The sequence below is a fragment of the Emys orbicularis genome, chromosome 10 (genome assembly GCF_028017835.1).
Source record: "Emys orbicularis isolate rEmyOrb1 chromosome 10, rEmyOrb1.hap1, whole genome shotgun sequence".
NCBI classification, from domain to species: domain Eukaryota; kingdom Metazoa; phylum Chordata; order Testudines; family Emydidae; genus Emys; species Emys orbicularis.
In genome coordinates, this window is record NC_088692.1 from 59918832 (window position 1) to 59940574 (window position 21743).

At 43.6% G+C, this 21743-nt stretch overlaps 1 protein-coding gene across 2 annotated transcripts in view; it reads left to right on the forward strand.

Moving 5' to 3' along the window:
* The first annotated feature begins 1084 nt into the window (after positions 1-1084).
* The window catches only part of APBA2 (amyloid beta precursor protein binding family A member 2), a 101463-nt gene continuing 80804 nt past the window's right edge, over positions 1085-21743 (forward strand). For both annotated transcript variants that reach the window (XM_065412147.1, XM_065412148.1), the window contains exon 1: positions 1085-2032. In XM_065412147.1, the coding sequence (XP_065268219.1) occupies positions 1085-2032 (948 nt within the window). The remainder of the gene's footprint in view (positions 2033-21743) is intronic.

Here is a 21743-nt window from a genome sequence, read left to right on the forward strand (position 1 = left end):
GGAGCTGAGGGAGAGGGAAGGAGCCTGGGAGTGAACCTGGAGGATTGTTGGGTGTGGGTGGGAGTAGTATGGAACAGTTTTTTGCAGGGGGAGGGATTGTTAGAGAGTTGGGGAGCCTCCCCCATGCAGACCCTGGCTGACCCCCTAGTCTCTCCCATTCAGTCAGGCACATCTGTCCCTATGTTTCCCTGCAGCCCCCTTCCTCCTGTCCCCATGTGGCCTGGCAGCCCCACTCTCATTCAGCCTTGGCTCAGTGTTGTCACCCCATTAGCTCCTGTGCCCATGCCCCACTCTGTTCCTCCCACTAACCCGTCTGAAACCCAGTTTGTGTAACCCTCCCAGCAACCCTGTATGCCCCAATCTGTCCGTCTCCCCCATATTCTGTGCCTCCTCACCTATCCCTGCTGTGAGGAAGGCCGCCTCTAACCCCCAGCTGCCCTCTCTTCTGGTGCCACAGCAGCCCCTGGTGGACAAAACGTATAATTGCAGCATCTCTCCAGCAGAATGTATGTTCTGCGGGGGACATGAATTGTGTTGAATGTATGTTCTGCGGGGAACAGTGCTACAGAATTCCCCGCAGAGTACCATATATAAATACTCTCACAGAACCCCCCCCTCCCCGAAAACAAATGGTGTTGAAATTACTCATTATCTTCCACACAGAAAAGATACTGTACAGGAAAAGTCTAATACGGAGTTGCAGAATTACCTGTCTAGGTGAAGGTGTTACCTTCTTTTGAGTTTCATGACTTCTATAACTATTTTCATCACTGGTTTTCTCTTATTTTATGTTGTTACTGTTTATGTATATACTAATGGGCCAGATTCTGATCACTGTTACACCTGTGTGCATCCAGCACAACTCCATTGAGTTACCCTTTGATTACATTGAGTGTAGTTTTGATGGTATAGTTTAGGAGAATGGTTTTTTTAAGTAGCTGTTTTATACCAAATTAAAAGTACCAGTTTCATTGTTTCCCATTAGCATGACTCTGATCCCTGCTGATGACCTTTTTCTGAAAGTGTTTTTTTCCTCTTCCTTACAGTAATTGCTTAGAAATGATTGTCACCTAAGAAGTCGGCTATGGCAAACAGGAAACGTCAAAGCACTACAACCGGCATGCTGGATCACAGGGTGATACCTTGCCCTACTTCATCTCACCACAGGGAGCCTGAAAGTGAGGAAAATGACCTGCCTAGTGAAGATTACATAGCAAAGGAGGCAGAGCTAACAGCTATCAGAGAAGGTAGCCCTACCCCTGTGGAACACGAGTGCAATGATAATAGTGGAGATGGCGATTCCAGCTCCGATTATGTGAATAATTCCTCTGAAGAGGAGGACTATGATGAAGGCCTGCCAGAGGAAGAGGAAGGGATCACATACTATATTAGGTATTGTCCAGAGGATGACAGTTATCTGGAAGGAATGGACTGCAATGGGGAAGAGTATGTGCCTCACGAAGAACACCAAGTTGAAACTGATGAATGTCAAGAAGCTGTGGAAGAAGAATGGACAGAAGCTAACATTCAGCACCATGATGAAAGTGAAGTGACTGAAGGGCAAGACTACCAAGATAACTGTGTTCAGATTTTGGAGGATGAAGTATCTTCTCTGGAGATTCAAGACCAAGAAGAAAACATACAATACTGTCAAAATGAAGAAAGCTATCAGGACTATTATCCACCAGAAGCTAATGGAAACAGTCATGGGATGTCGCCCTACCGTTCGAGGAAAGAAGATGCTGAGTTGGAAGAGCAGGAAGAAGACATTGACCAGATCGTAGCTGAGATTAAAATGAGCATGAGTATGAGCAGCATTAACAGCACAACAGAAATGAGCCCTGAGCATGGCGGGACTGAAAATGTGCAAAATGACTATAAAGAGACTTGTCCAAAAGGTGATGCTGGTCATGAAGGGAGGCCAAAATCATTGAATATTCCACCTGCTTCAAAGCATGTTGGAGATATGCCTAGAGGTTTTAAAACAAAGTCAAGAACTCCAGAAGACAGACAGAAATGGCCGCAAGAACAGGTATGAGGCTCTATTTTTTAATAAGAAAACTATTTATCATGTAGATCAGAGGTTCTCAAACTGTGGTCCGCGAGATCCATTCAGGTGGCCCACGGATAGTTCCCTCTAAGGTTTGCGCCTGAACGGCTGCACGTGAGAGAATGAAGGGCCACCCGCCTAATTAGTGGAGCCGCACAAGCATGGCTCCACTAATTAGGTTCCTGGACCCTGGAGAAGATGCACATGTAAGGTGAGATTGTGGCCTTGGAGGGAATAGGGGGTAGATGGGAGGGGCCAGTGGGGTGAGAAGAGGGGGTGGGGGGAATTTGGAACGTGCAGGGCTGCGGCGGCCATAGCAAGAGGTGACTTTCCCCAGCTCCTTCCCAGCCTCAGCTCTGTGGCTGCTGTGGCGGGGGAGATACCCCCCCTCTCCTTCCCAGCCCCAGCTCAGGGGCTGCCGCGGCAGGGGAGAGAGGGAGAGACCTCCCTCGGTCCCATCCCCAGCTCGGGGGCTGCTGTGGCATGGGAGAGAGGGCACATCCATCGCATTAGAAAGGTAAGACTACTGATATTAAAATACGAGTTGTGTGCTTTTATTTGTAGAACAAAAAAGCTTTAATTATTAAGGGTTTTTTTTTATATAGCACTTTTATCCAAAGCGCTTTACAATAGTTAGCTAACGGTACAAACAACATTTGGAAAGATCATTAAGTGGTCCGCCAAGACCCTCAGCAATTTTCAAGTGGTCTACGAAAAAGAAAGTTTGAGAACCACTGCAATTGTAACTTCTTGGAGGCATTATGCAAATGGCATGTCACTAAATTGTGTGTCTCAAAAATAGATGAAAGCAAATTTAAAGCAATATTTGCTCTGTGTTATAGTCTTAACTCTACATCTACACTATTCAATAAATTGAATTTCTTAGAAAATTGGTCTAGATAAGGTCCATGTGGGTAAATTAGCAGTATTATTAGAAAACTGGGTTTTTTGTACAGTGACCAGACATCTTTGGAAAGATTAGCATGTCTTCTTTAAATAAGTTACCAAACACATCAAGCAAAATAGTCTGGCAGTGATGTAGATACATCAAGCTTTTTCATTATGATTTTTTCATATGTCAATGGCATGCCAGCAATGAGGTCAGAACTGAGGGCAGAACAGTGAAGTGGTTAATGACATTAGTTTTGGTGAAGGGCTGGTTAGTATGCTAATGGCTGATTTTCAGTCTTTTGCTTTCTTGTCCCTAGAGCCTGAATGTGGGTAAAGGGACAATTCTGGTGAATTGTAGGTCATGTCATAATCAATCACAGGAGCTGGTACTATAGTCTCGTTCTTGGCTAACAGGCCTCCATGTACCAGGGTCACCATAACAATTTTTGTTTTGTGGAGAGGGACTAAAAATAATGTAAAAATTGGCCTTTAATGAACAAATGTACTGAAGCCTTCTGACTGGATTGCCCTGCCCTGTGTTTAATGTTAGCCAAAAGCAAGTTACTGTTCTGTCTGGATGGGAAAACCTCATGCTGGAGCAGACAGTCTTGACATTAGCTCACTATACTAAAAAACAAACGCACAAATGTTTACTTTCTACTAACATTTGAGGATAACGGATACTGAAAACTATTAGGGTGGCCTTGCAAGCTTGCCCATTTGCCAGAGTTATTACCATATTTCAAAACTGTAAGATGTTGGAAATAAGAAAGTATCATTCCTATTTTTGGATTTACAAGTTGATTTTATTTTCAGAAAATTGTGACATAGGAATAAACCAGGTCTGTTGAAGCAATGAATGAAGCCAGCTTAGTATACAGTATTCCTTTTACAATGAGCAATTCTGATGTGCCAATGAGGTTTTCTTTTAAAAAGGTGTAAGGATGGTATATTCAAGAGAAAAGGTGAAATAGTTTCATTTTACAGTGAGAGAAATCCTTTCAAAAAACAAAATCCCACAAGTAGACGGGCATTAAGGACTAATTCTAGTGCAGTAATGTGGTCCCTTTTCTGTTCCTGTGTGGAGCATTGGACAGAAGAAGTGAGACTCAGGCTCAATAGTTTCAGAAGAACTGTGGTATTTAAAACAAAACAAAAAGAGATTCTGTTTGTTTTTCTTAAAGGGACTTAAAGGGACTTGTGATTCTTTTTAAAACATAATTTGTATTATTTACTTAGAAGCTTACATTCTTTAATATTGTGTTTCTGCTTCTCTCTCTGTAGGAGCCAGAATCTGTAATTGTAAAACCCTGAATATAAATATATAGCTAAGTATTTGTTTATGGTGAACAGAGAGCATGTATTTTGATGACCGCCTAATATATATGCTTGAATAAGTTTTTTTTAAATAACAATTTTAATTAAAAGTTCTTTATTAAACTTCAAAAGTATAAATGTTCTGTTTCACCCTCACTGAAGTGATCAGTATGGAAAATCATAATATTGAATTAAGTATTCTATGGTTAATTATTTAACTAAAAATAAATTAACATAAATGATTCCACTAAACACTGTGAAATTGTGCAACCATATTCATGTTCAGTGACACCTCTCACATAAACGCTGCTAACCAATATCACTAAGAGTTGCACAATCTGGTCATTAATGAGGGGGAGAATAATTACTGGACAAGATTAAAAATGTCTGATTAGATTATTTTGCAGTCAAATGACAGAAAATTCATTTCACGTGGCCCAGTTCTTTCTTAGGCGATTCTTCCATTGCTGCTATTGAGAATATTGCCTGAGTAAGGACTGCATGATTGGGCCGAATAGTCTTTCAAAGCATATTGTCAAGAACTGCTCATGAATAAGAAAACTACTGAATTCCTGGTTTGAATATGAGATTGTGAGCCCCATTGTACACATATTAATCATGTCAGATTACTAACAAGTGGGAGCTTTGGAATGCCAGAAAATTGATATTATAATTGCCTCTGCTGTGAAAATACACAAAGAGGGGCTGCCTGTCTGAGCTTTAACTTAGTGCTATTTCTATTCACGATTGGGATTGATGCACTGAAACCTTCCCGAGTAGTAATGGAGATTGCATTGTGGTTATTGATACCATGTCTCATGTAGCAGTAATACGTTGTGCAGTGCTTTTCCAAATCACTTCTCAGACAAAACTATTGTCAAGAGAATGTACAGGGCATTAGCACTCACAGTATTTAATTGATGCTGTACCTTTCTGTTCAAATATTAGGCTATGTCTACACTACTCAGCTTTTAGTGACAGGGCTGTCGCCACAGCCGTGCCGCTAAAAGTCGCGCAGTGTAGCTGTTGTTCGTTGGCTCTCCTGCTGACAAAAATCTTCCACCCCCAACGAGCGGCGTTTGCGTTGTCGGCAGGAGAGCACTGCTGCCCACAATGCTGTGTTCACACTGGCACTTGTCGCGGTAAAATGTTTGTCTTTTAGGGGGGTCGGGGGAGGGTTAACTCCTCTGAAAGACAAAAGTTTTGTCATTCAGTTGCCAGTGTAGACATAGCCTTAGCCAGGAGAAAGCAGATTAGGATTTCTGGCCAGATATACAGTGATAAAGGGGTCCACTTCAGCTAAGAATGAAGTGATAAATACCTGGGGAGTGACAGAGTCAAGGGATACTCTTTATTTGCAGCAGAAGAGGTAGTCATAGAGGCAAAGACATTCCTATTGAGGACAAAGCTGACGGGGTTTCACTGAGAACAGAGGGTATCAAGGCCATTAGAGTAGAAATATGTGGTGTAGCATTAATTATGCTAATACAAACCCTCACAGAAAGGAAAGGTGGGAGCAGCACTTTCCAGGGACATAAAGGCAGGGTTAAAAAGCAAATCAATGTATATTTGACTAAACAAAACTTGGTGTTCAGAATTTGAACATGTTTACCACTATAAACCTTTGGGCTGATCTTGCAGTGTACTGTGCACCAATTGCACATGTTGATCACCTTCAATTCCAATTAAAGTCAAGGAGAAATAGGATCAGGCTTCCTGCAGGGATATGTGTGAGTATAAACGTTCTGAAATGCTGCATTGGTATTGTCAGTTCTCAAGAGCCATTTTAGGACCCTGTCCTGCAAAGGGACCTGTGTGGGTGGGCCCTGAACACCGACAATGAGCCTCGGTGACTTAATTGGGGAATCAGACAAGCATAAGGACCTGGCCATGCAGATTATTTTGCAGGCTCAGTTCTCTAAATATTTAATATAAATATATATTTTAAATAATTGATGTTTAGTTTTATTTTTAAAATGGACCCATGCCTTACTTGCTTATGAAAATGTCATGGCTATTATCATAATGACAGGGTATAATTCAAGTTGCCACAGATCTAGATTTTCTTTCTTTTTGGTTTGTAATTTAATGTTCTATTTTATAAGAATCAACTTTACACACACATAAGTTGGAGGTGGTCAGAAACTCTGGTAACAACAGTGCACTCGGCTCAATTAGACACTTTTTGTGGGTGAACAATTATGACTTAAGTCAAGAATCTCTCATAAAGGAAAGCACTGGGGGAACTGAATGGCTTGTGGGACTGGTAATGTTAATGTGCAGTTTGTCTGGAAAATTAAACTATTACATGACTTTTTGGAAAAAATACTTTGAATTATCTGACTGTAGCCTACAGTTTGGAAGCCTCTTCAAATGAAATCAAACTGTAACCTGAAGCAGAAGAGCTTGCTGCAAAATCTGCAAACTCCAAAAGTTGCTAATACGGCTTAGCTATAAAATCTTTGCTGCTTGCTCTTGGAGCATTAATAAACAGCCCATTCAAACTGTAGCTTAGCCTCAGTCTTGTTTAATACTGCACTTACTGTAGGACCTGCCCTCTTCTTCTTGCAAGGCATTCCTTGAGTGGCTGACATCAGCTAGGCCCAGCCTGTTCCCCTCTGACCAGCAACTCAGTCTCTGCTCATAGTTAAGAGCTCTCTTAGGGCTTGTCTACACTGGCAATTTGCAGCGCTGCAACTTTCTCGCTCAGGGGTGTGAAAAAACACCTCCTGAGCACAGCAAGTTGCAGCTCTGTAAAGCGCCAATGTAGACAGTGCACCAGCACTGGGAGCTGCGTTCCCAGCACTGATAGTTACGCCCCTTGTGGAGGTGGGTTTTTTTAAGAGCGTTGGGTGAGCTCTCTCCCAGCGCTGCGCTGCGACCACACAAGGCATGTTAAAGCATTGCCAGTGTAGACTAGCTCTTAGTTTCTGATATCACCGCCTGCCGGTCCTTAAGTATACAGAGCACATCTGTGTAGAATGAGGGAGTTATGTTTATAATTTTTTATAAATACCATATGCACATCAGTTTAACTGTTTGATGTTGTTCTGCCTTCGTGCATAAGGCTAGATCAAAGCATACTGTAAGGGGAGGAACTTGTCAAGAACCAAAACAATGGCAAAGATAAGGGACTGTAATAGAGAATGTGAAGGTACCTTAGGGAAACAATAGGAGAGGGGCTATTAATTGGGGAATGTCACCAGACTGGTGTTCCCTATGCTGGCAAAGTTCACTCTTCCTAAGCTAAAACTGGGATCAAAGAGTATACTAAAACCCAGGGTGGATTTGATTTAAATCGAATTGATTTAAATCATGATTTAAATCACTGGTCAGGAAGACTCGATTTAATCATGGATTTCTACATAAAAGTGCATTCTTTTTGGTTGTTATAACCTCAATACATATTCTTCACAACTCAGAGATAGATGTAGGTTTCATTTTTAGAAGGTACACACTATACATTTTTAAAGTGATTTATTTTGAAAACTTTTCAGATTAGTTTTACAGCTATATCAGAAAATGAATGATTGTTTGGTAATTGAAGCAGATATTTATGAAGTCACTGGGAGGTGAGCTATCTCAAATTCAACAGGTTAATCATTAATATTTGGAGGATTTCTTGCCATGCTGTATTAGGAGGAGAAAATCACCAGACAGACATTTAAATTGTTTTATTTAACTAAAACAACAACTTTATGTATTCTGTAATTTTTTCTTCAACCGCAAACATATTATATTTTAACAAAACAAGCATATACATTTTTGAATTTGGTTAAACATTCAAGTTTTTAAAAATCATGTTTGTTTTTGTTAAAATTGTTTTAAACTAAAATAGTTAAATGAAATATATATATTTTTAAAAACAAAAATTAAATCGACTCTGTCAGCCAGGTCAACATGAGAAACTTAAAATATTGGCTTCTGCAGCTAACTCAGTCGTCTTCACCTTCATTTTCTTTTTTGTTCATAATCTGGAAAAGAAAACTAAGCTATCCTGCTTTTTCAGGTCCCAAACAATTTCTCAATTTGGAATGAATTAGTCCAAAGGAAGAAAATATTCTTCCTACACAGGCAGAAGAAGTTACTGCTGTTAAAAGTGAGATTATCACTTCAGCAGTCTCTGAATCCAAGTGTTTAAGTGACTTCCACCAGTTCACTGGTGTGACTTTCTTTAAAACATCATCAGCAAACATATATTTCTTGAATGGTTCTTATTCCCAAACTGGGTCTGTTTTACGGCCTGCTGCCATTATAGGTTTTCCCTTCTAGTGAGAGAATGGTATGGTAGATCTCAAATCAATGAAGTCTCAGAGAGACCTCAAGACTTCTGGAATATGCTGCTCAAACAGTTTCACTTTTGTTTCCCCTGCCTGTCCCTCCCTTCTCACATTTATTTCCAGATTTCTTCTCCTTGTCCAGATCTATTCTGTCCCCAACAATCTTCTATCCATTGAACTTTTTGAAACTTTGCACTTTTAGAGAGAGGTAAGGGATTGACTCTGTGTACATAAATTTGCACAGGGGCAATAGGGTTGAAGTCTGTTATTTCTCAGCTCTATATATTATTTATTTATTTAAAAACATTTTTGCTGTTAACAAGCATGTTATCTCTGGAGACACAAATCCACAGTTTGAGAACTGCAAAGCTAAACATCTCTGATGGTATTTTCTAGACTGTGCACTGAATCCCATTGGTAGATAGAAAGATTAATCTAAATAATCTATACAGAAGCCCCTGGAGCCCTATAAGATTGGGTCCATAATCCATGAACTATTGGAACTCATTTACAAAACGTTTCTTAAACATTACATGAATATATAAGTCTTATACTATAGAATTAGAATTTATAATCCCTATTCCATGATGAGACATTATAACTCAAGAATATATCTTTATCTTTAGACAGTTTTTTTTCCTCAAAAAGCATTTTATCAAAAAAATCTGATTTAAATAAAAAAATATGATTTTTTTTTAATTATTGATTTTTATCCACCCTGCTAAAACCTTAAAGATGCTAGTCTAGGCAGGAAAGGGAGGGGAATGACTGAGTAGTTGACCCACTGGCTCAAAGAGTCACAGGGAGCATGCTGCATCAGGAATGTCTGCTTCTCCCTGCCAGAGATGGGGGTTAGCTGGGCTAAGAGAGAACTTACAAATGTTTGCAAAGAAAGATTAGGTTGTAGGTTAGGAGAAGTGTACAAAAAAGGCATCTTACCTTTGTAACATTGGGTGAATGAATAATGTTTTATTTGGAAGAAGCTGTTTTTGTGTCACTTTAATCAGCCAATGTCCCAGATTCTTGGAGGAAAAGAGTGCCAAACACAGCTGTTGTGTTAACACAATTGGGAAATGGGACCTGTTGCCTAGAGATCCAGTCCCAGAGTGGTTGAACTGTATCGTTCACCTCTGTGAGAAAGGTGCAGGGAGCTAGGTCTATCACTTGAGAGTGCACTTGAGTGGGACCAAAAATGATCTCAAGCACAGTGTGTCTGTAATATTAACCATGGGTTTAGGGGCTGAGGGGGAGATGCTGACTTTGACAGGGCAATTTGCAATTAACAAAAAAGAGCAATAAAAATATTACTAAAGATAAAGCAAGAGGGAAAGTGGTTTATAACTTTTTGGGTTGGGGAGCAGGGGAGAAGAAAAGGACAGGTAAGGAAAATGAATTACAAACAGCTCCCTAAAAAGCAGTTAGTGGACATGTGTGGAAAAACAGGAATTTGTTCTAAACAGCTTTTAAAAGTCTGAGGGGGTTGAGCTGTTGTATTCGGATGACCAGAGAAGGAATGATATCCCAGTAGGGCGACCAGATCACCGAAGTCAAATATCGGGACGGGACGGGGGGGGGGGGGGGCGTGGTGGGAGGTGGCAGAGCAAAAAAGCGCTGGAGGGAGGCCCGGGAGACGCAGGGGAAGCGCGGGGCCAGGGTGAGTGAGAGTCCGCAGGGGAAGTGCCTGGCCGGGGGTGCAGGGTCTGGAGGTCTGGGGGCTGCCCGGCAAACCGTGAAGCCGGTAGCGCTCGGGCAGCTGTTTTGCGTGGCTGGGAGGAAGGAGGAGGGGGAATGCGGGGCGCTCAGGGGAGGAGGCGGAGTTGGGGCGGGGGCGGGGGCAGGGAGGGGCGGAGTTGGGGCGGGGAAGGGGGCGGGGCCGGGGCCCCGTAGAGTGTCCTCTTTTTAAAATGTTTTAATATGGTAACCCTACGTTATGGCTGTCTGAAATCTCCACAGCGCTGGGTACTGTGGTACGGTCTCTGACAGAGCAGGGCATAGATGACGCGGGGGAGGGGTAGTATGAGGGGTCATGCTGTGGGGGAGGAAGAGGGGCTTCTTTCTCCTGCTGTGCCTGCCCCCTGACACGTTCGGCCCCTGTCCCTGGAATCTAGGCCTGGGTAGGAAGCGGAGGGGTGGGACCAGCCACTTTTCATGCCGGCTGCTCTGGGTTGCTGCTCTGTGCAGCGCAGTAGCTGCCTGAGAGCGAGCCTGGCTGGGGCGGCGGACCACCCCACCCCCTCCGCTCCCTGCCCAGGCCTGTCTGCCGGGGGTCAGGGGCTGAGTGAGCCGGAAACATGCCAGAGGGGAGGTGCAGCGGGAGAAGGACAGGGCACCTCCCCCTAGGTAACTCTGGTGGGGCAGGGAGAGCGCGGAGGCCCCTGGCTCGGTGCAGGGCAGGGAGATTGCTGGGCAGAGGAGACATGTAGGGTGGTCACATGTTCTCCAGTTTAGATTTTGCCCCTCCAGTATGAAGAAGCACAAGTCGTCTATGGAACAAGGATTATAATAACTGTCTTCCACAGTTCATGCATGGGGGGAATCATTATCTTTACAGATACAGAGCTTTTAAGGCCATTTATGCCACTCCAGCCCTTCTGGGTGGCATAAAGGGCCCAGAATGGGGGTGTGTGTGTGAGGATCTCAGCTGGAAAAAACATTAGGAAACTTACTGTAAAACTTTAATACTCTACTAAAGAAGAAATGTTCAGTGCTCAAAATTCATCCATCCCACTATTTTTAAGATTTTATTTGTGGAAGTGCCATTTGATGAGTCATCCAGAGCTGAACACATATAGAGATAAACAGTACCTTCTCCAAGAGGCTACAGTTAGCCTCTTTGATTAGCACTTTAGCACATTAGCACTTTGATTTCCTCATCGGTTTAGTAGTGGTTACCTTAGCTTGATGAATCCTTCCTCCCCACCCCCATATAGATCATAACTCTGTCCCCTGGATCCAAGCTCATATCAATTAAAACAAAAAGAAAAATGTACAGTGAGGGCTAAACAAAGTTTAGAAGGTGTCAATATATCCTTTTGATTAGGTATTGATCTTATAATGTAATCTTAGATGCTAAATCAGCTGTATGGCCTTGTTTGATATTTATTATGCCATTTATGACTGGCAGACATATTGTCAGGATAATCTTTAGTGTCTCTCAGAAGTTTATTTAGATTATCTCCTGGGATGATGCCATTGTTTTCAAATTCTCATTAGTCAAAGTATTCTTTTTTTCCATCCAGGTTTATATTTTGGTAATAACTTTAAAGATGTATTTGACCTTCTCATTTAAAAATCGTTCTGACAAGTGAAATCGTTATCAGATTTAGCCCTTTGGACTTCAAAGACAGTCATAGCAATTTTTTCTTTCTTATAAAACAAACCAAACACATTAGGTCCTAGAGGAAGACCTACCTGCCATGTAAAATATTTAATCATCCCGTTGTATTTTTTGTCTCTGTGAGCTTTGATTTCTCATTCACCTTTCCTCCCTAATGAGTGAATTTTTTAAAAGGGTCCTTTTCAAGGGAGGATTTTCTCTCTCCTCCCTGACAAACACTGTGCCCCATTTGAGATGGATGTAACCTGCTTGCTGTGGCACTCTGTCCCCCTCTAGTGGCAGCTAGACCAGCTAGAGCAGTGGTCTCCAACCTTTTTATATCCAAGATCACTTTTTGAATTTAAGGGCAACCCAGGATCTACCCCTTCCTGTCCCTGAGGCCCCGCCCCTACCCCAAAGCCCTGCCCCACTATCTCCATCCCCCTCCTTTCTCTCTGTCCCTCTCCCTCCCAGCGCAGCGGCCACTGTGGGGAAAATTTTTTTTTTTTTAAATTGGGGGTGTCGCTTTTTGGCCCCCCCCAAATCTTGGCGCCCTAGGCAACCGCCAACGGCCTCTGGAGGGGGGCAGGGAGCAGGTGGCTCTGTGCTCTGCCCCTCTCTGCAAGCACCGCCCCTGCAACTCCCATTGGCCGGGAATGGGGAGCTGTGGCCAATGGGAGCTGCGGGGGTGGTGCTTACAGGCAGGAGCAGTGTGCAGAGGGAGACCCCTGCCCCCTCCCCCCCCCCCCCAACGGGGCCGCACTAGCCACTTCTGGGAGCGGCGTGGGGCCGGGGCAGGCAGGGAGCCTGTCTTAGCGGCAGCCCCGCAGCACAGCCGGAGATTGTGATCGACTGGGAGATCCTCCAGGATTGATCAGTTGATCGCAATCGACTGGTTGGTGACCACTGAACTAGAGATTGATGAGCCTGTAATAGCCATGGATTAATTGACTCAAATATATAAAGTCCAATTTCTTCAGAGGATCTTCTGTTCTTCATAAAAGAACTAGAAGAGCTACCCCATACCTTGTGCAGCTTTTGAGAAGCTTGTCCCACAGTGGTTTTGCATGTTTCCTTTAAAAGAGAAGTTCAACAAGGAGACCATCCTCAACTTTTTCAGTCTTTCATAGAGTAGGGCATAATTTAGATCTGAAAAGCATGCAGGTTTATTGTCTCTTGGTGTGCTTAATCATAGATTTCTGAACATAGTCTCAACTGGTAACCACTTTTGTACTCAGGGATCTGAGGAGAAATAATTCTATTTTACCCATTGTAATCTAACAGAAATCCTTGAGAGTTTTTTTCACTTTCAGTATGGGCTCTTATTTGGCCTATCTTTGGCATATTGAGAATGTATAAAGCTGGTACTTTGTTGTAATTAACCTAAAATGTTTATAAACACATAGCACATTTTCACTAATTTTAGGATTTGAAGGTATACTCCAAACTGCTCCTTGTGCCTCAACAAGTTTGAAACACACATGGAAGGAAGCAATACAAATGTCTTTCATACACATCCTTAATTAGGAAATGGGAATAGGTTTGAAGAGAGAGGATCAAATCTTTAAGGCCAAATTCCTTACAGACACCAGTAAGGAATAAATATAAAGACAGCTGGATCTGGCTTGTGATGTTTCTTCTTTACATAAAGTGTGGAGCAAAGATACGCTTGATTATCTCACTCTAACCTGATAATTACCCTACTGTGAAACTTCTTGGATCATCTGTGGAATGGGGCTTGATTCAACCAACATTAAAATTAGTTAAATTATTTTTAAACAACTGCCCGGTCCAGATGTTAGAACCATAGAGTTATCGGAAAACAGCTATGCTTTCTGCCTTTCAAGAGAGGAGCCAGATATACAGTCTTCAGTGAAGCACATTGGAGTGCTAATGAGCCTTGTTTGACTGACAATCCTTTTCTCCTCAGGAAAGAGGAGGCTCTTTAATCTGTGAAGATTCCCTGACTTGCAGAGATGGAGGCTTCAAACCAAGTGTGTTTTGGGAATGGAGTTTTTTCTTTAAACAGTCAGCAGCAATATACTGTAGAAGATTATTCAGTGTAGGCAGATTTTTCAAGGTTTTAGTTTTCAGATCAAATCTAAAACAGCTGTTTAGATGCATTGCTAGGGGGAGAAAACCTTTCAGTTTTACTAGATATCAGGAGGGAATGGTGTGTGTTGTTTTTAACAAAGAGATTTACCACATTTTTAAATCCTGACTTGACCTAAATGAGAACAATCCCTGATATCTTCTGTGAAACTACATGAATTCTGGGTTAACAAACTTTGCTATGCATGGGTTTCAAGACCATCTGAGGTAAAATTTCAGTACATGCCGCCCCCCAGCCCAGAGAACCTGTATTGTGGAGTGGAAGGGTGGCAGATGTAGCACTGACCAGCAGAGCTGGAGGATCCCTTTCTCCTGGGACTTGTGGTGGGAGGTGCTGGCAAGGGGCTGTGGGCAGAGGGCTCTGGTTCAGGAGTCAGGGGAGTGGGGGACTTGGGGTCTTCCTGCAGAGGGGGAATGGAGTGGAGGAAGAGCAGATCATAGGGTGAGGTGGTTCATGACCATGAGTGTCAACTGGTTGTATGTTCTGTAATTAGATTTCACCAGCCCAGTAACAAATAGGAACTCCTGAAGCACTATCATGGTCTTACCATGGAGTTACAGACAGTCCCCTTGTACACTCCAGTCTACCTTGCCACCCAGGCAACCTGGACTGAGTTGTAGTTGGTTGCCATAAGAACATAAGAAAGGCCGTACCGGGTCAGACCAAAGGTCCATCTAGCCCAGTATCCTGTCTACCGACAGTGGCCAATGCCAGGTGCCCCAGAGGGAGTGAACCTAACAGGCAATGATCAAGTGATCTCTCTCCTGCCATCCATCTCCACCCTCTGACAGACAGAGGCTAGGGACACCATTCCTTACCCGTCCTGGCTAATAGCCATTAATGGACTTAACCACCATGAATTTATACCAAAGATCACAAAAGATTCCAGTTCCAAGTCAGTTTGTACCTCAGGGTATGGCTACACTTGCAGCTCTACAGCGCTGTGAGTTAAACCCGTCTTTGTACAGCTGAGTAGGGAAAGCGCTGCAGTCTGTCCACACTGACAGCTGCCATCACACTACCTTGGCCACATTTGCAGCATTTGCAGCGGCATTGGGAGCGGTGCATTCTGGGCAGCTATCCCAGCGTTCAAGTGGCTACAATGTGCTTTTCAAAAGGGGTGGGTGGGGTGGTGTGTGACAGGGTGCGTAGGGGGAGAGAGAGTGGGTTTTTGGAGTGCCGACACTGTCAGCACCCTGCCTTGCAAGTTCCGACCCCCCTCCCTCCTCCACCCCTCTCTTACTCACTGAAAGCAAACAGCAGCTGTTTGTTTTTTCCTCACAGACCTGATAAGCAGCCACTGGCCGAAAGGGGCCTCCCCCCCTCCCCCCCCACCCCCTTGCACCGCCTCTCTCTTCAAGCAAACATTAGCTGTGGGCGTTCCAAAGGGAGCCCCCCTGCCTGCCTCTACTCATTCACAGCAAACAGTAGCTGTGTTTGTTTTTTTGATAAGCAGCTCCCTGAGCGTCGAGTTCACAACAAAACAAAGAGAGGCATCACAACAAAACAAGGAGAGGAACCTTCACTTAAAAGGATTATGGGGAGTTTCCGGAGGTCAATCACTGCGTAATAAGATTACTCCCCGTTTACACTGGAGCACCAGCGTCTCAGCCACTCCACAACAGCTGTTATTCCTCTCGGGGAGGTGGAGTATCTGCAGCGCTGTAGCCACGGAGATACAGCGCTATAAGTGCCCTGCCAGTGTGGACGGGGAGTGAGTTACAGCGCTGGGGGAGGCTTTATTGCACTGTAACTCTCAAGTGTAGCCAAGGCCTCAGATTTCACACTAAAGACAATGCTTGTAGCCAATCCTATAGTTAACTAAGAATTTATTAACTAGGAAAAAGAAACGAGCTATTTACAGGTTAAAGCAGGCAACATATACACACAAATGAAGTAATCTATTATTCCAAAAGGTGACAGAGTTGTAGTAATCTGTCAGCATTGAATGTCTTTTAGGGCTAACCCAGATTGACCCTTGGGATCTCTGCTTCTCTTTCCTAGCTCCAGCCCTGAGAGAGCCCAAAGAGATGAATAATTTTCATGTCAGCTACCTGTATTTCCTTCTTCCAGAATTCACACCGATGGGATGAGCTTCCTTGCATGTCGCACCTTCACAGAGCTGAGGGGGCCATTTAACCAAGTCTTTGCATCATGATGTTTCGCAATGGCCCACTTAGTTTTGATAATCCTTTGTGATGGGCTGGGGAACACCCCTCCCTAGGTTCACAAGTTCAGAGCGGGCATTTTTACAGTTATGAAGCAAAACGTACGCATTACATTATAGCACGGGATGCAGACATTACAAATAAGATTAATGCATGCAGCAACTTACAAGCATTTTATAGAGTCTAAACTCATATTTACAATTCTAACACCTATTGTGAACAATACTAACATACAGGTGAGCTGGTTTGATTTCCAGCTATGAATTTGTCAGTGCTTTGCTGACGCCTATAGCCCTGGCAAGAGCTGGCATCTGGTCTACCAGTGTCACAGTGGAGCTTCGGTCTGTTTTGTGGCTGAGGTTGCTCCTGGGCTTGTGGGGGCTCCCCTGAGCCACTGAGGTCCAGAGACTGTTAAAGGGAGGGGGATTGGGGAAGCAGACCTCTCTGTCTCTCTCAGACATACTTGTGTGCACACACACCATACACACGCCCACCCCCACCACAGGAGAGGGATAGCCCAGCTAGCTAAATTTAGAGATGTTGGGGAGAACAGTGGCAGTGGGTGTCTGGGAAGGTGCAGGGGATTTGGGGATAGTGTCTGCAAGGGAGTTTATGTGAGAGGTGTGGGGGGATGCTGGGTACCTGCAGGAGGTGAGGAGGCAGGGGCACCCCAGTGCTCTTCCCCCCCATCCCCTCACCTCTCCACCCTGCCCAGCCCCCCTACCTCTTGCTGGCCAAGTCCAATGAGATGGGAGGCTCCACTGTAACTGAAGAGGAAGAATTGAGAAGGAATATATCAAGACAGTTAATTTTTAAAACTACTCCAATTTAATTATATTAATTGTAGTTGAAAACTTAAGGCCAACATTTTCCAATCAGGGTGTCTAATGTTATATTGCAGAATCTAGGTAGAAATGGTTTGATTTTTAGAGGTTCGGTCCCCATCTTGCAATGGGAGGCACAGATGAAAATTGGGCCACTCTTAGGGCTTGTCTACACATGCGGTGGTGCAGCTGAACTGATGTAGCTGTGCCGCTGTAGTGCTTAGTGAAGACGCTATCTAAGCTGACTGGAGAGCTTCTCTTGGGCTAGGGTGATTTAGGAAGCTGAGACAGGGTATTCTGGAGGGAAAAGCTAGGACCAGCCCAGTTCTGTCAGAAAGTGTAGGCTGAAGTTTACATTGTAGTGGTGTTTCTATAGCCAAAGCCCAGAAATGGAGGGGATTTGGACTGACTAGTCCATGTGTTCTGTTGAGGACAAGGTAGAGACTTCATTCATGGGAGATTCAGTTTAGGCGCCGGAGTTAGACTGTTGTGGGCACTGTCTTCAAATTAAAAATTTAAAATGAATGGCTGACATTTTCAAAGGGCAGTTACTAGAGTGAGTTATAGTGCACGAACAGTCGTGCCACTTCCCCACAGTGTTCTGCCAGTGTATTACAGATCCACACTGTTTCACTCCTGCTCCTCATGTCCTGGATCTCTGCTGCTCTAGTCTAGTTGTGTGGAGGATTTGTGGTATCAACAAATATTCACTAGGGAAGATGAAAAGACTACAGACTTACTTCCACATCTGACCATATCAAAATTTGAACCTATGTCTCCAGAATGCAGGGAAACCACTCTGTCATTTACCTCATGAATAAATTTAATTTTGTGGTTTGCTGAAGAGTGCACATTCAGTACTGGCATCCAACAGAATAAGCTGCTTTTTTGTAATTATTTGTGTTTGTTTCCCCTTTGTTGTAGACATGCACAGTATAATTAGAATTGATTAATACTATCACTGCACTCCTATAGCATTTCAGAAACTAAAGCAGCTCTGGGTATTTGTATTTCATAAAGAAAAGCATCAGCGAGTATCCTTTGGAATAGTCTCAAGCTTTGTTCCGGTAGCTCGTTTATTCAAGCAAGTTCTAATAAAAACATGCACGACTGACTGAAATGAGCTATGCCTGATCGTTCATTCAAAAGATCTCTTCCAACAAGTCTAAAATAGGAGGCAGTAAGTGCACTGCAGTGTGTCTGCATTTGACATGTTTTTTTTAGCACAGAGTTGGTACCCATAATGCCTATTTGTATCCAGCCTGACAGTTACTTTGACAGCTCCAAAGATGCTCATTTAACTTCTACCAGGACCAGTTGTTTCAGGTTTGAGTACATGAGAACAAAAATTCAGTCTTTAGGATGATTAGATTACTCAGTTGGTTACTGCTTTCCTGTTGAGCAGAGCTGGGTGAAGAATGGTAAATCTGTTTTCTGCGGAGGATTTCGAGATTTTTGAAATTTGCTTTCATTCTGATTCAGAATGAAAACCAAAAATGTTGAAATTCTCTGTGAAACAACTGCACAAAGCCAAGCAGGGCACCAGGTGGAGAGCCCAAGCTCCAGAGCAGCCTGCCCAGCATTCTGCCACGGAACTGCAAGCCTGGGAGCTGTAACTTCCTGGCTCCCGGTTTGTCCAGCAATCAGGCTACTGAAGAGCTGGAAGCCCTGGGTCCCTGGGAGTCCAGCAAGCTCACAAGAAACCATGAGAACCTTGCCTAGTGTTTTGGAATAATTTTGTTGAAATTGACATGGTCCTTTGGAATGTTTCTATTTTGGTAAATCTGGTGGAAAAAATGCTAAATGTTAATTTTTTTGACCAGCTCCACTCTTAACCGCATGTAACATCAGGAAATACCATCACTCCAAACCCTAATCCCTCATTTTAGTTGCTGCTCTTTGGAACTACAGAAATATTTCTTTCCATTTTTTTCTGTCACTTCTGAAATGTGCTGCTACTTGTTAGAAATTGCTATATAACTAATGGAAACAGTGACAGCAGTTGAAGTTGCTTGATGGCTGGCCATTATTCCATGTTAAAAAAAATGTCAACAGTCAGAAACAATCTTCTTCAAAAGTCTGTGCTTAAATGTATCTTGGTAGATCAGATTACATTTGTCTGATTGACTGAGTTGCATAACATGGCTGAAATGGTCGCTTAGTGTAGTCTAAATGCGGCATCTCACTAATGGTGTGTTGAGCAGTTCTCATTCAATATCACCAGCATCCATTAGAGGAAATGATTAAGTCAATTTTAGGGCTTATGAAAGGTGCCAGATTGACTGTCTAGTCTTCAGCTGTATAGTATGTGTTCTAACACTGTGCTGGACACTGATTCATTACTGGCTCAGAGGATTAACCACCAACACCATCTCCTTTGGTACTCTGGAAGTTCCTCAGATGCCTCCTATGAAGTCAGGCACAATCCTGCATAGACTGGGAGAGCTGGAAAAGAGTATGACCTACTGGGGCATGGCTGCAGGCCATCACGTACAAGATTAGCCAGATCTCCCTTAACTGACAAGTACAGTAACTCCTCACTTAAAGTCGTCCCAGTTAACGTTGTTTTGTTGTTACGTTGCTGATCAATTAGGGAACATGCTCGTTTAAAGTTGTGCAATGCTCCCTTCTAAGGTCGTTTGGCAGCCGCCTGCTTTGTCCACTGTTTGCAGGAAGAGCAGCCCGGTGGAGCTAGCTGGTGGGTGGTTGGAACCAGGGTGGACCGGCAGCCCCCTATCAGCTCCCCGCTCCCCTAAGTTCCCTGTGCAGCAGCTGCCCAGCAGGCTAGCAATTGCAGCTGTCCCTCCTCCCACTGCCATGTGCTGCTCCTGCCCACTGACTTGGAGCTGCTCCCTGAGACTCCTGCTTGCTGGGGTGGTTGGGGGGGAAGAAGAGGGGGGCTAATGTCAGGGTGTCCCCCTCCCCCCTGCTCCTGCACCCCGCTTACCTCATCTTCCATAGAGCAGGGGGGACACACAGCAGGGAGCTTCCAGGCAGCAGCAGCTGCTGTCCGGTCTCAGCTTGCTGATCTAATTAACAAGGCAGTGTACTTCTGACCTCACTCTTTATACTTAAAGGGGAAATGCGCATCTCTCTCTCTCTCTCTCTCTCTCTCTCTCTCTCTCACACACACACACACACACACACACACACACACACACACACACACACACACACACACACACACACACACACACACACACACAGTGTGTCTCTGTCTGCCCTCCCTCCTTTCCTGCTGCCTTGTAGAGTGTGAGAGTTAACCCTTGAGGGCTCAGCCAATTGCTAGTTCATCATTTAGCAGTAAGGCATTCCCTGGAAAATATCCCACCCTCTGACTCCTCCACCTCAACCAAGCTTCACAATCATCATCACTGTATACCAGTATTAAATTGTTTGTTTAAAACGTATAGAGTGTGTGTGTGTGTATATACATATATAGTCTTTTGTCTGGTGAAAAAAATTTCCCTGGAACCGAACCCCCTCATTTACATTAATTCTTATGGGGAAATTGGATTCACTTAACATCGTTTCGCTTAAAGTCGCATTTTTCAGGAACATAACTACAACATTAAGTGAGGAGTTACTGTATGATGGCATATTTTGAATGTTTAGGATAAAGATAACCATATCCATTTCCATATGCAGAGGAACTAGAGGCAGGGAGAGGAGAGAAACATTGCAGGTAGGAATTGGAATACTTAGGACCAAATTTTCAGAGCCCTTCAACCTGGCCAATGACATTTCCCACAGAGTTTTTTTGCACTATTTGCCCAGCTACCCAATTGTGCATGCAAAATATTCATTTATATACGCAAATGCATGTGGCAGTACTCGCAATTCTGGCATCCATGACTAAAAAGGTGACCTGAAAACAGGCCCAGCTTTCAGTCAGACATCGCTTACCTTGTGTGCGTATGTGTTGGTGCACAAATCTGGGGTTCTTATGCACACTATTTAGGTGGTAAAATGAGAGGGCCACACGTGGTCCATCTCAGAGAAGATGCTTGGAAAAAGCATCTCTACTGGAGAAGGCCCTACTGTCCAGCTTGTCAGTTGTGTGCATTTTTACAATACAATACAATAATATGTTAATGGAGAGGAAGTGGGGGGGCATGAAATTGCACAGCCCTTCATCACGAAAGCATTTGGATCACAATAAATGACAATTTGTTATTAAAAAAGCCTCCCAAATTAACGTGAGAGTATGGTTAATAGGAACTTTGCTAAAAATAATGTTCCGCCTATGTTATCTGCTGAATAAGAAAGAGTTGATTAAGGGGGAAAAGAGCTTTTTTAGCCTGTGTGTACAAACAGCAGCAGTTTGTAGCAAAAGACATTGATTAAATATTAAGGGCTCTATCCAGCGGAAAATATCCACCACTTTCCAGGCTATATCAGGCTGCAAATGTTCCAAATGTTGGCTTCACCGCAGGATTGGCAGTGCTGGAGACTGGTCAGCTGCTCCGTAAAGCTTGCAAGTTCGTTGCGAAGAAGAGGTATTGCTGAACTGCTAGGGTTGGAAGATAGTTAATGTGATAAATTCCCTATTCTCAGTAGATCTACCACACCTTTCACTTATTACCCTAAAGATGGACACAGCTCTGTTGCCTCATTATGTGGGGAGGAATAAGAATATTTATGCTGTCAGAGCTGCCTTCCTTGAAGTTGGGAGTTTCTTCAGTTCTGCAAATCGTAACCCACGGCTGGTTTTGTTTTGTTTTGTTTTTGTTTGGTGTGAGGAATCTTAATTCTAATGAACTCCCTTCTGCTCTTTGGCTGAC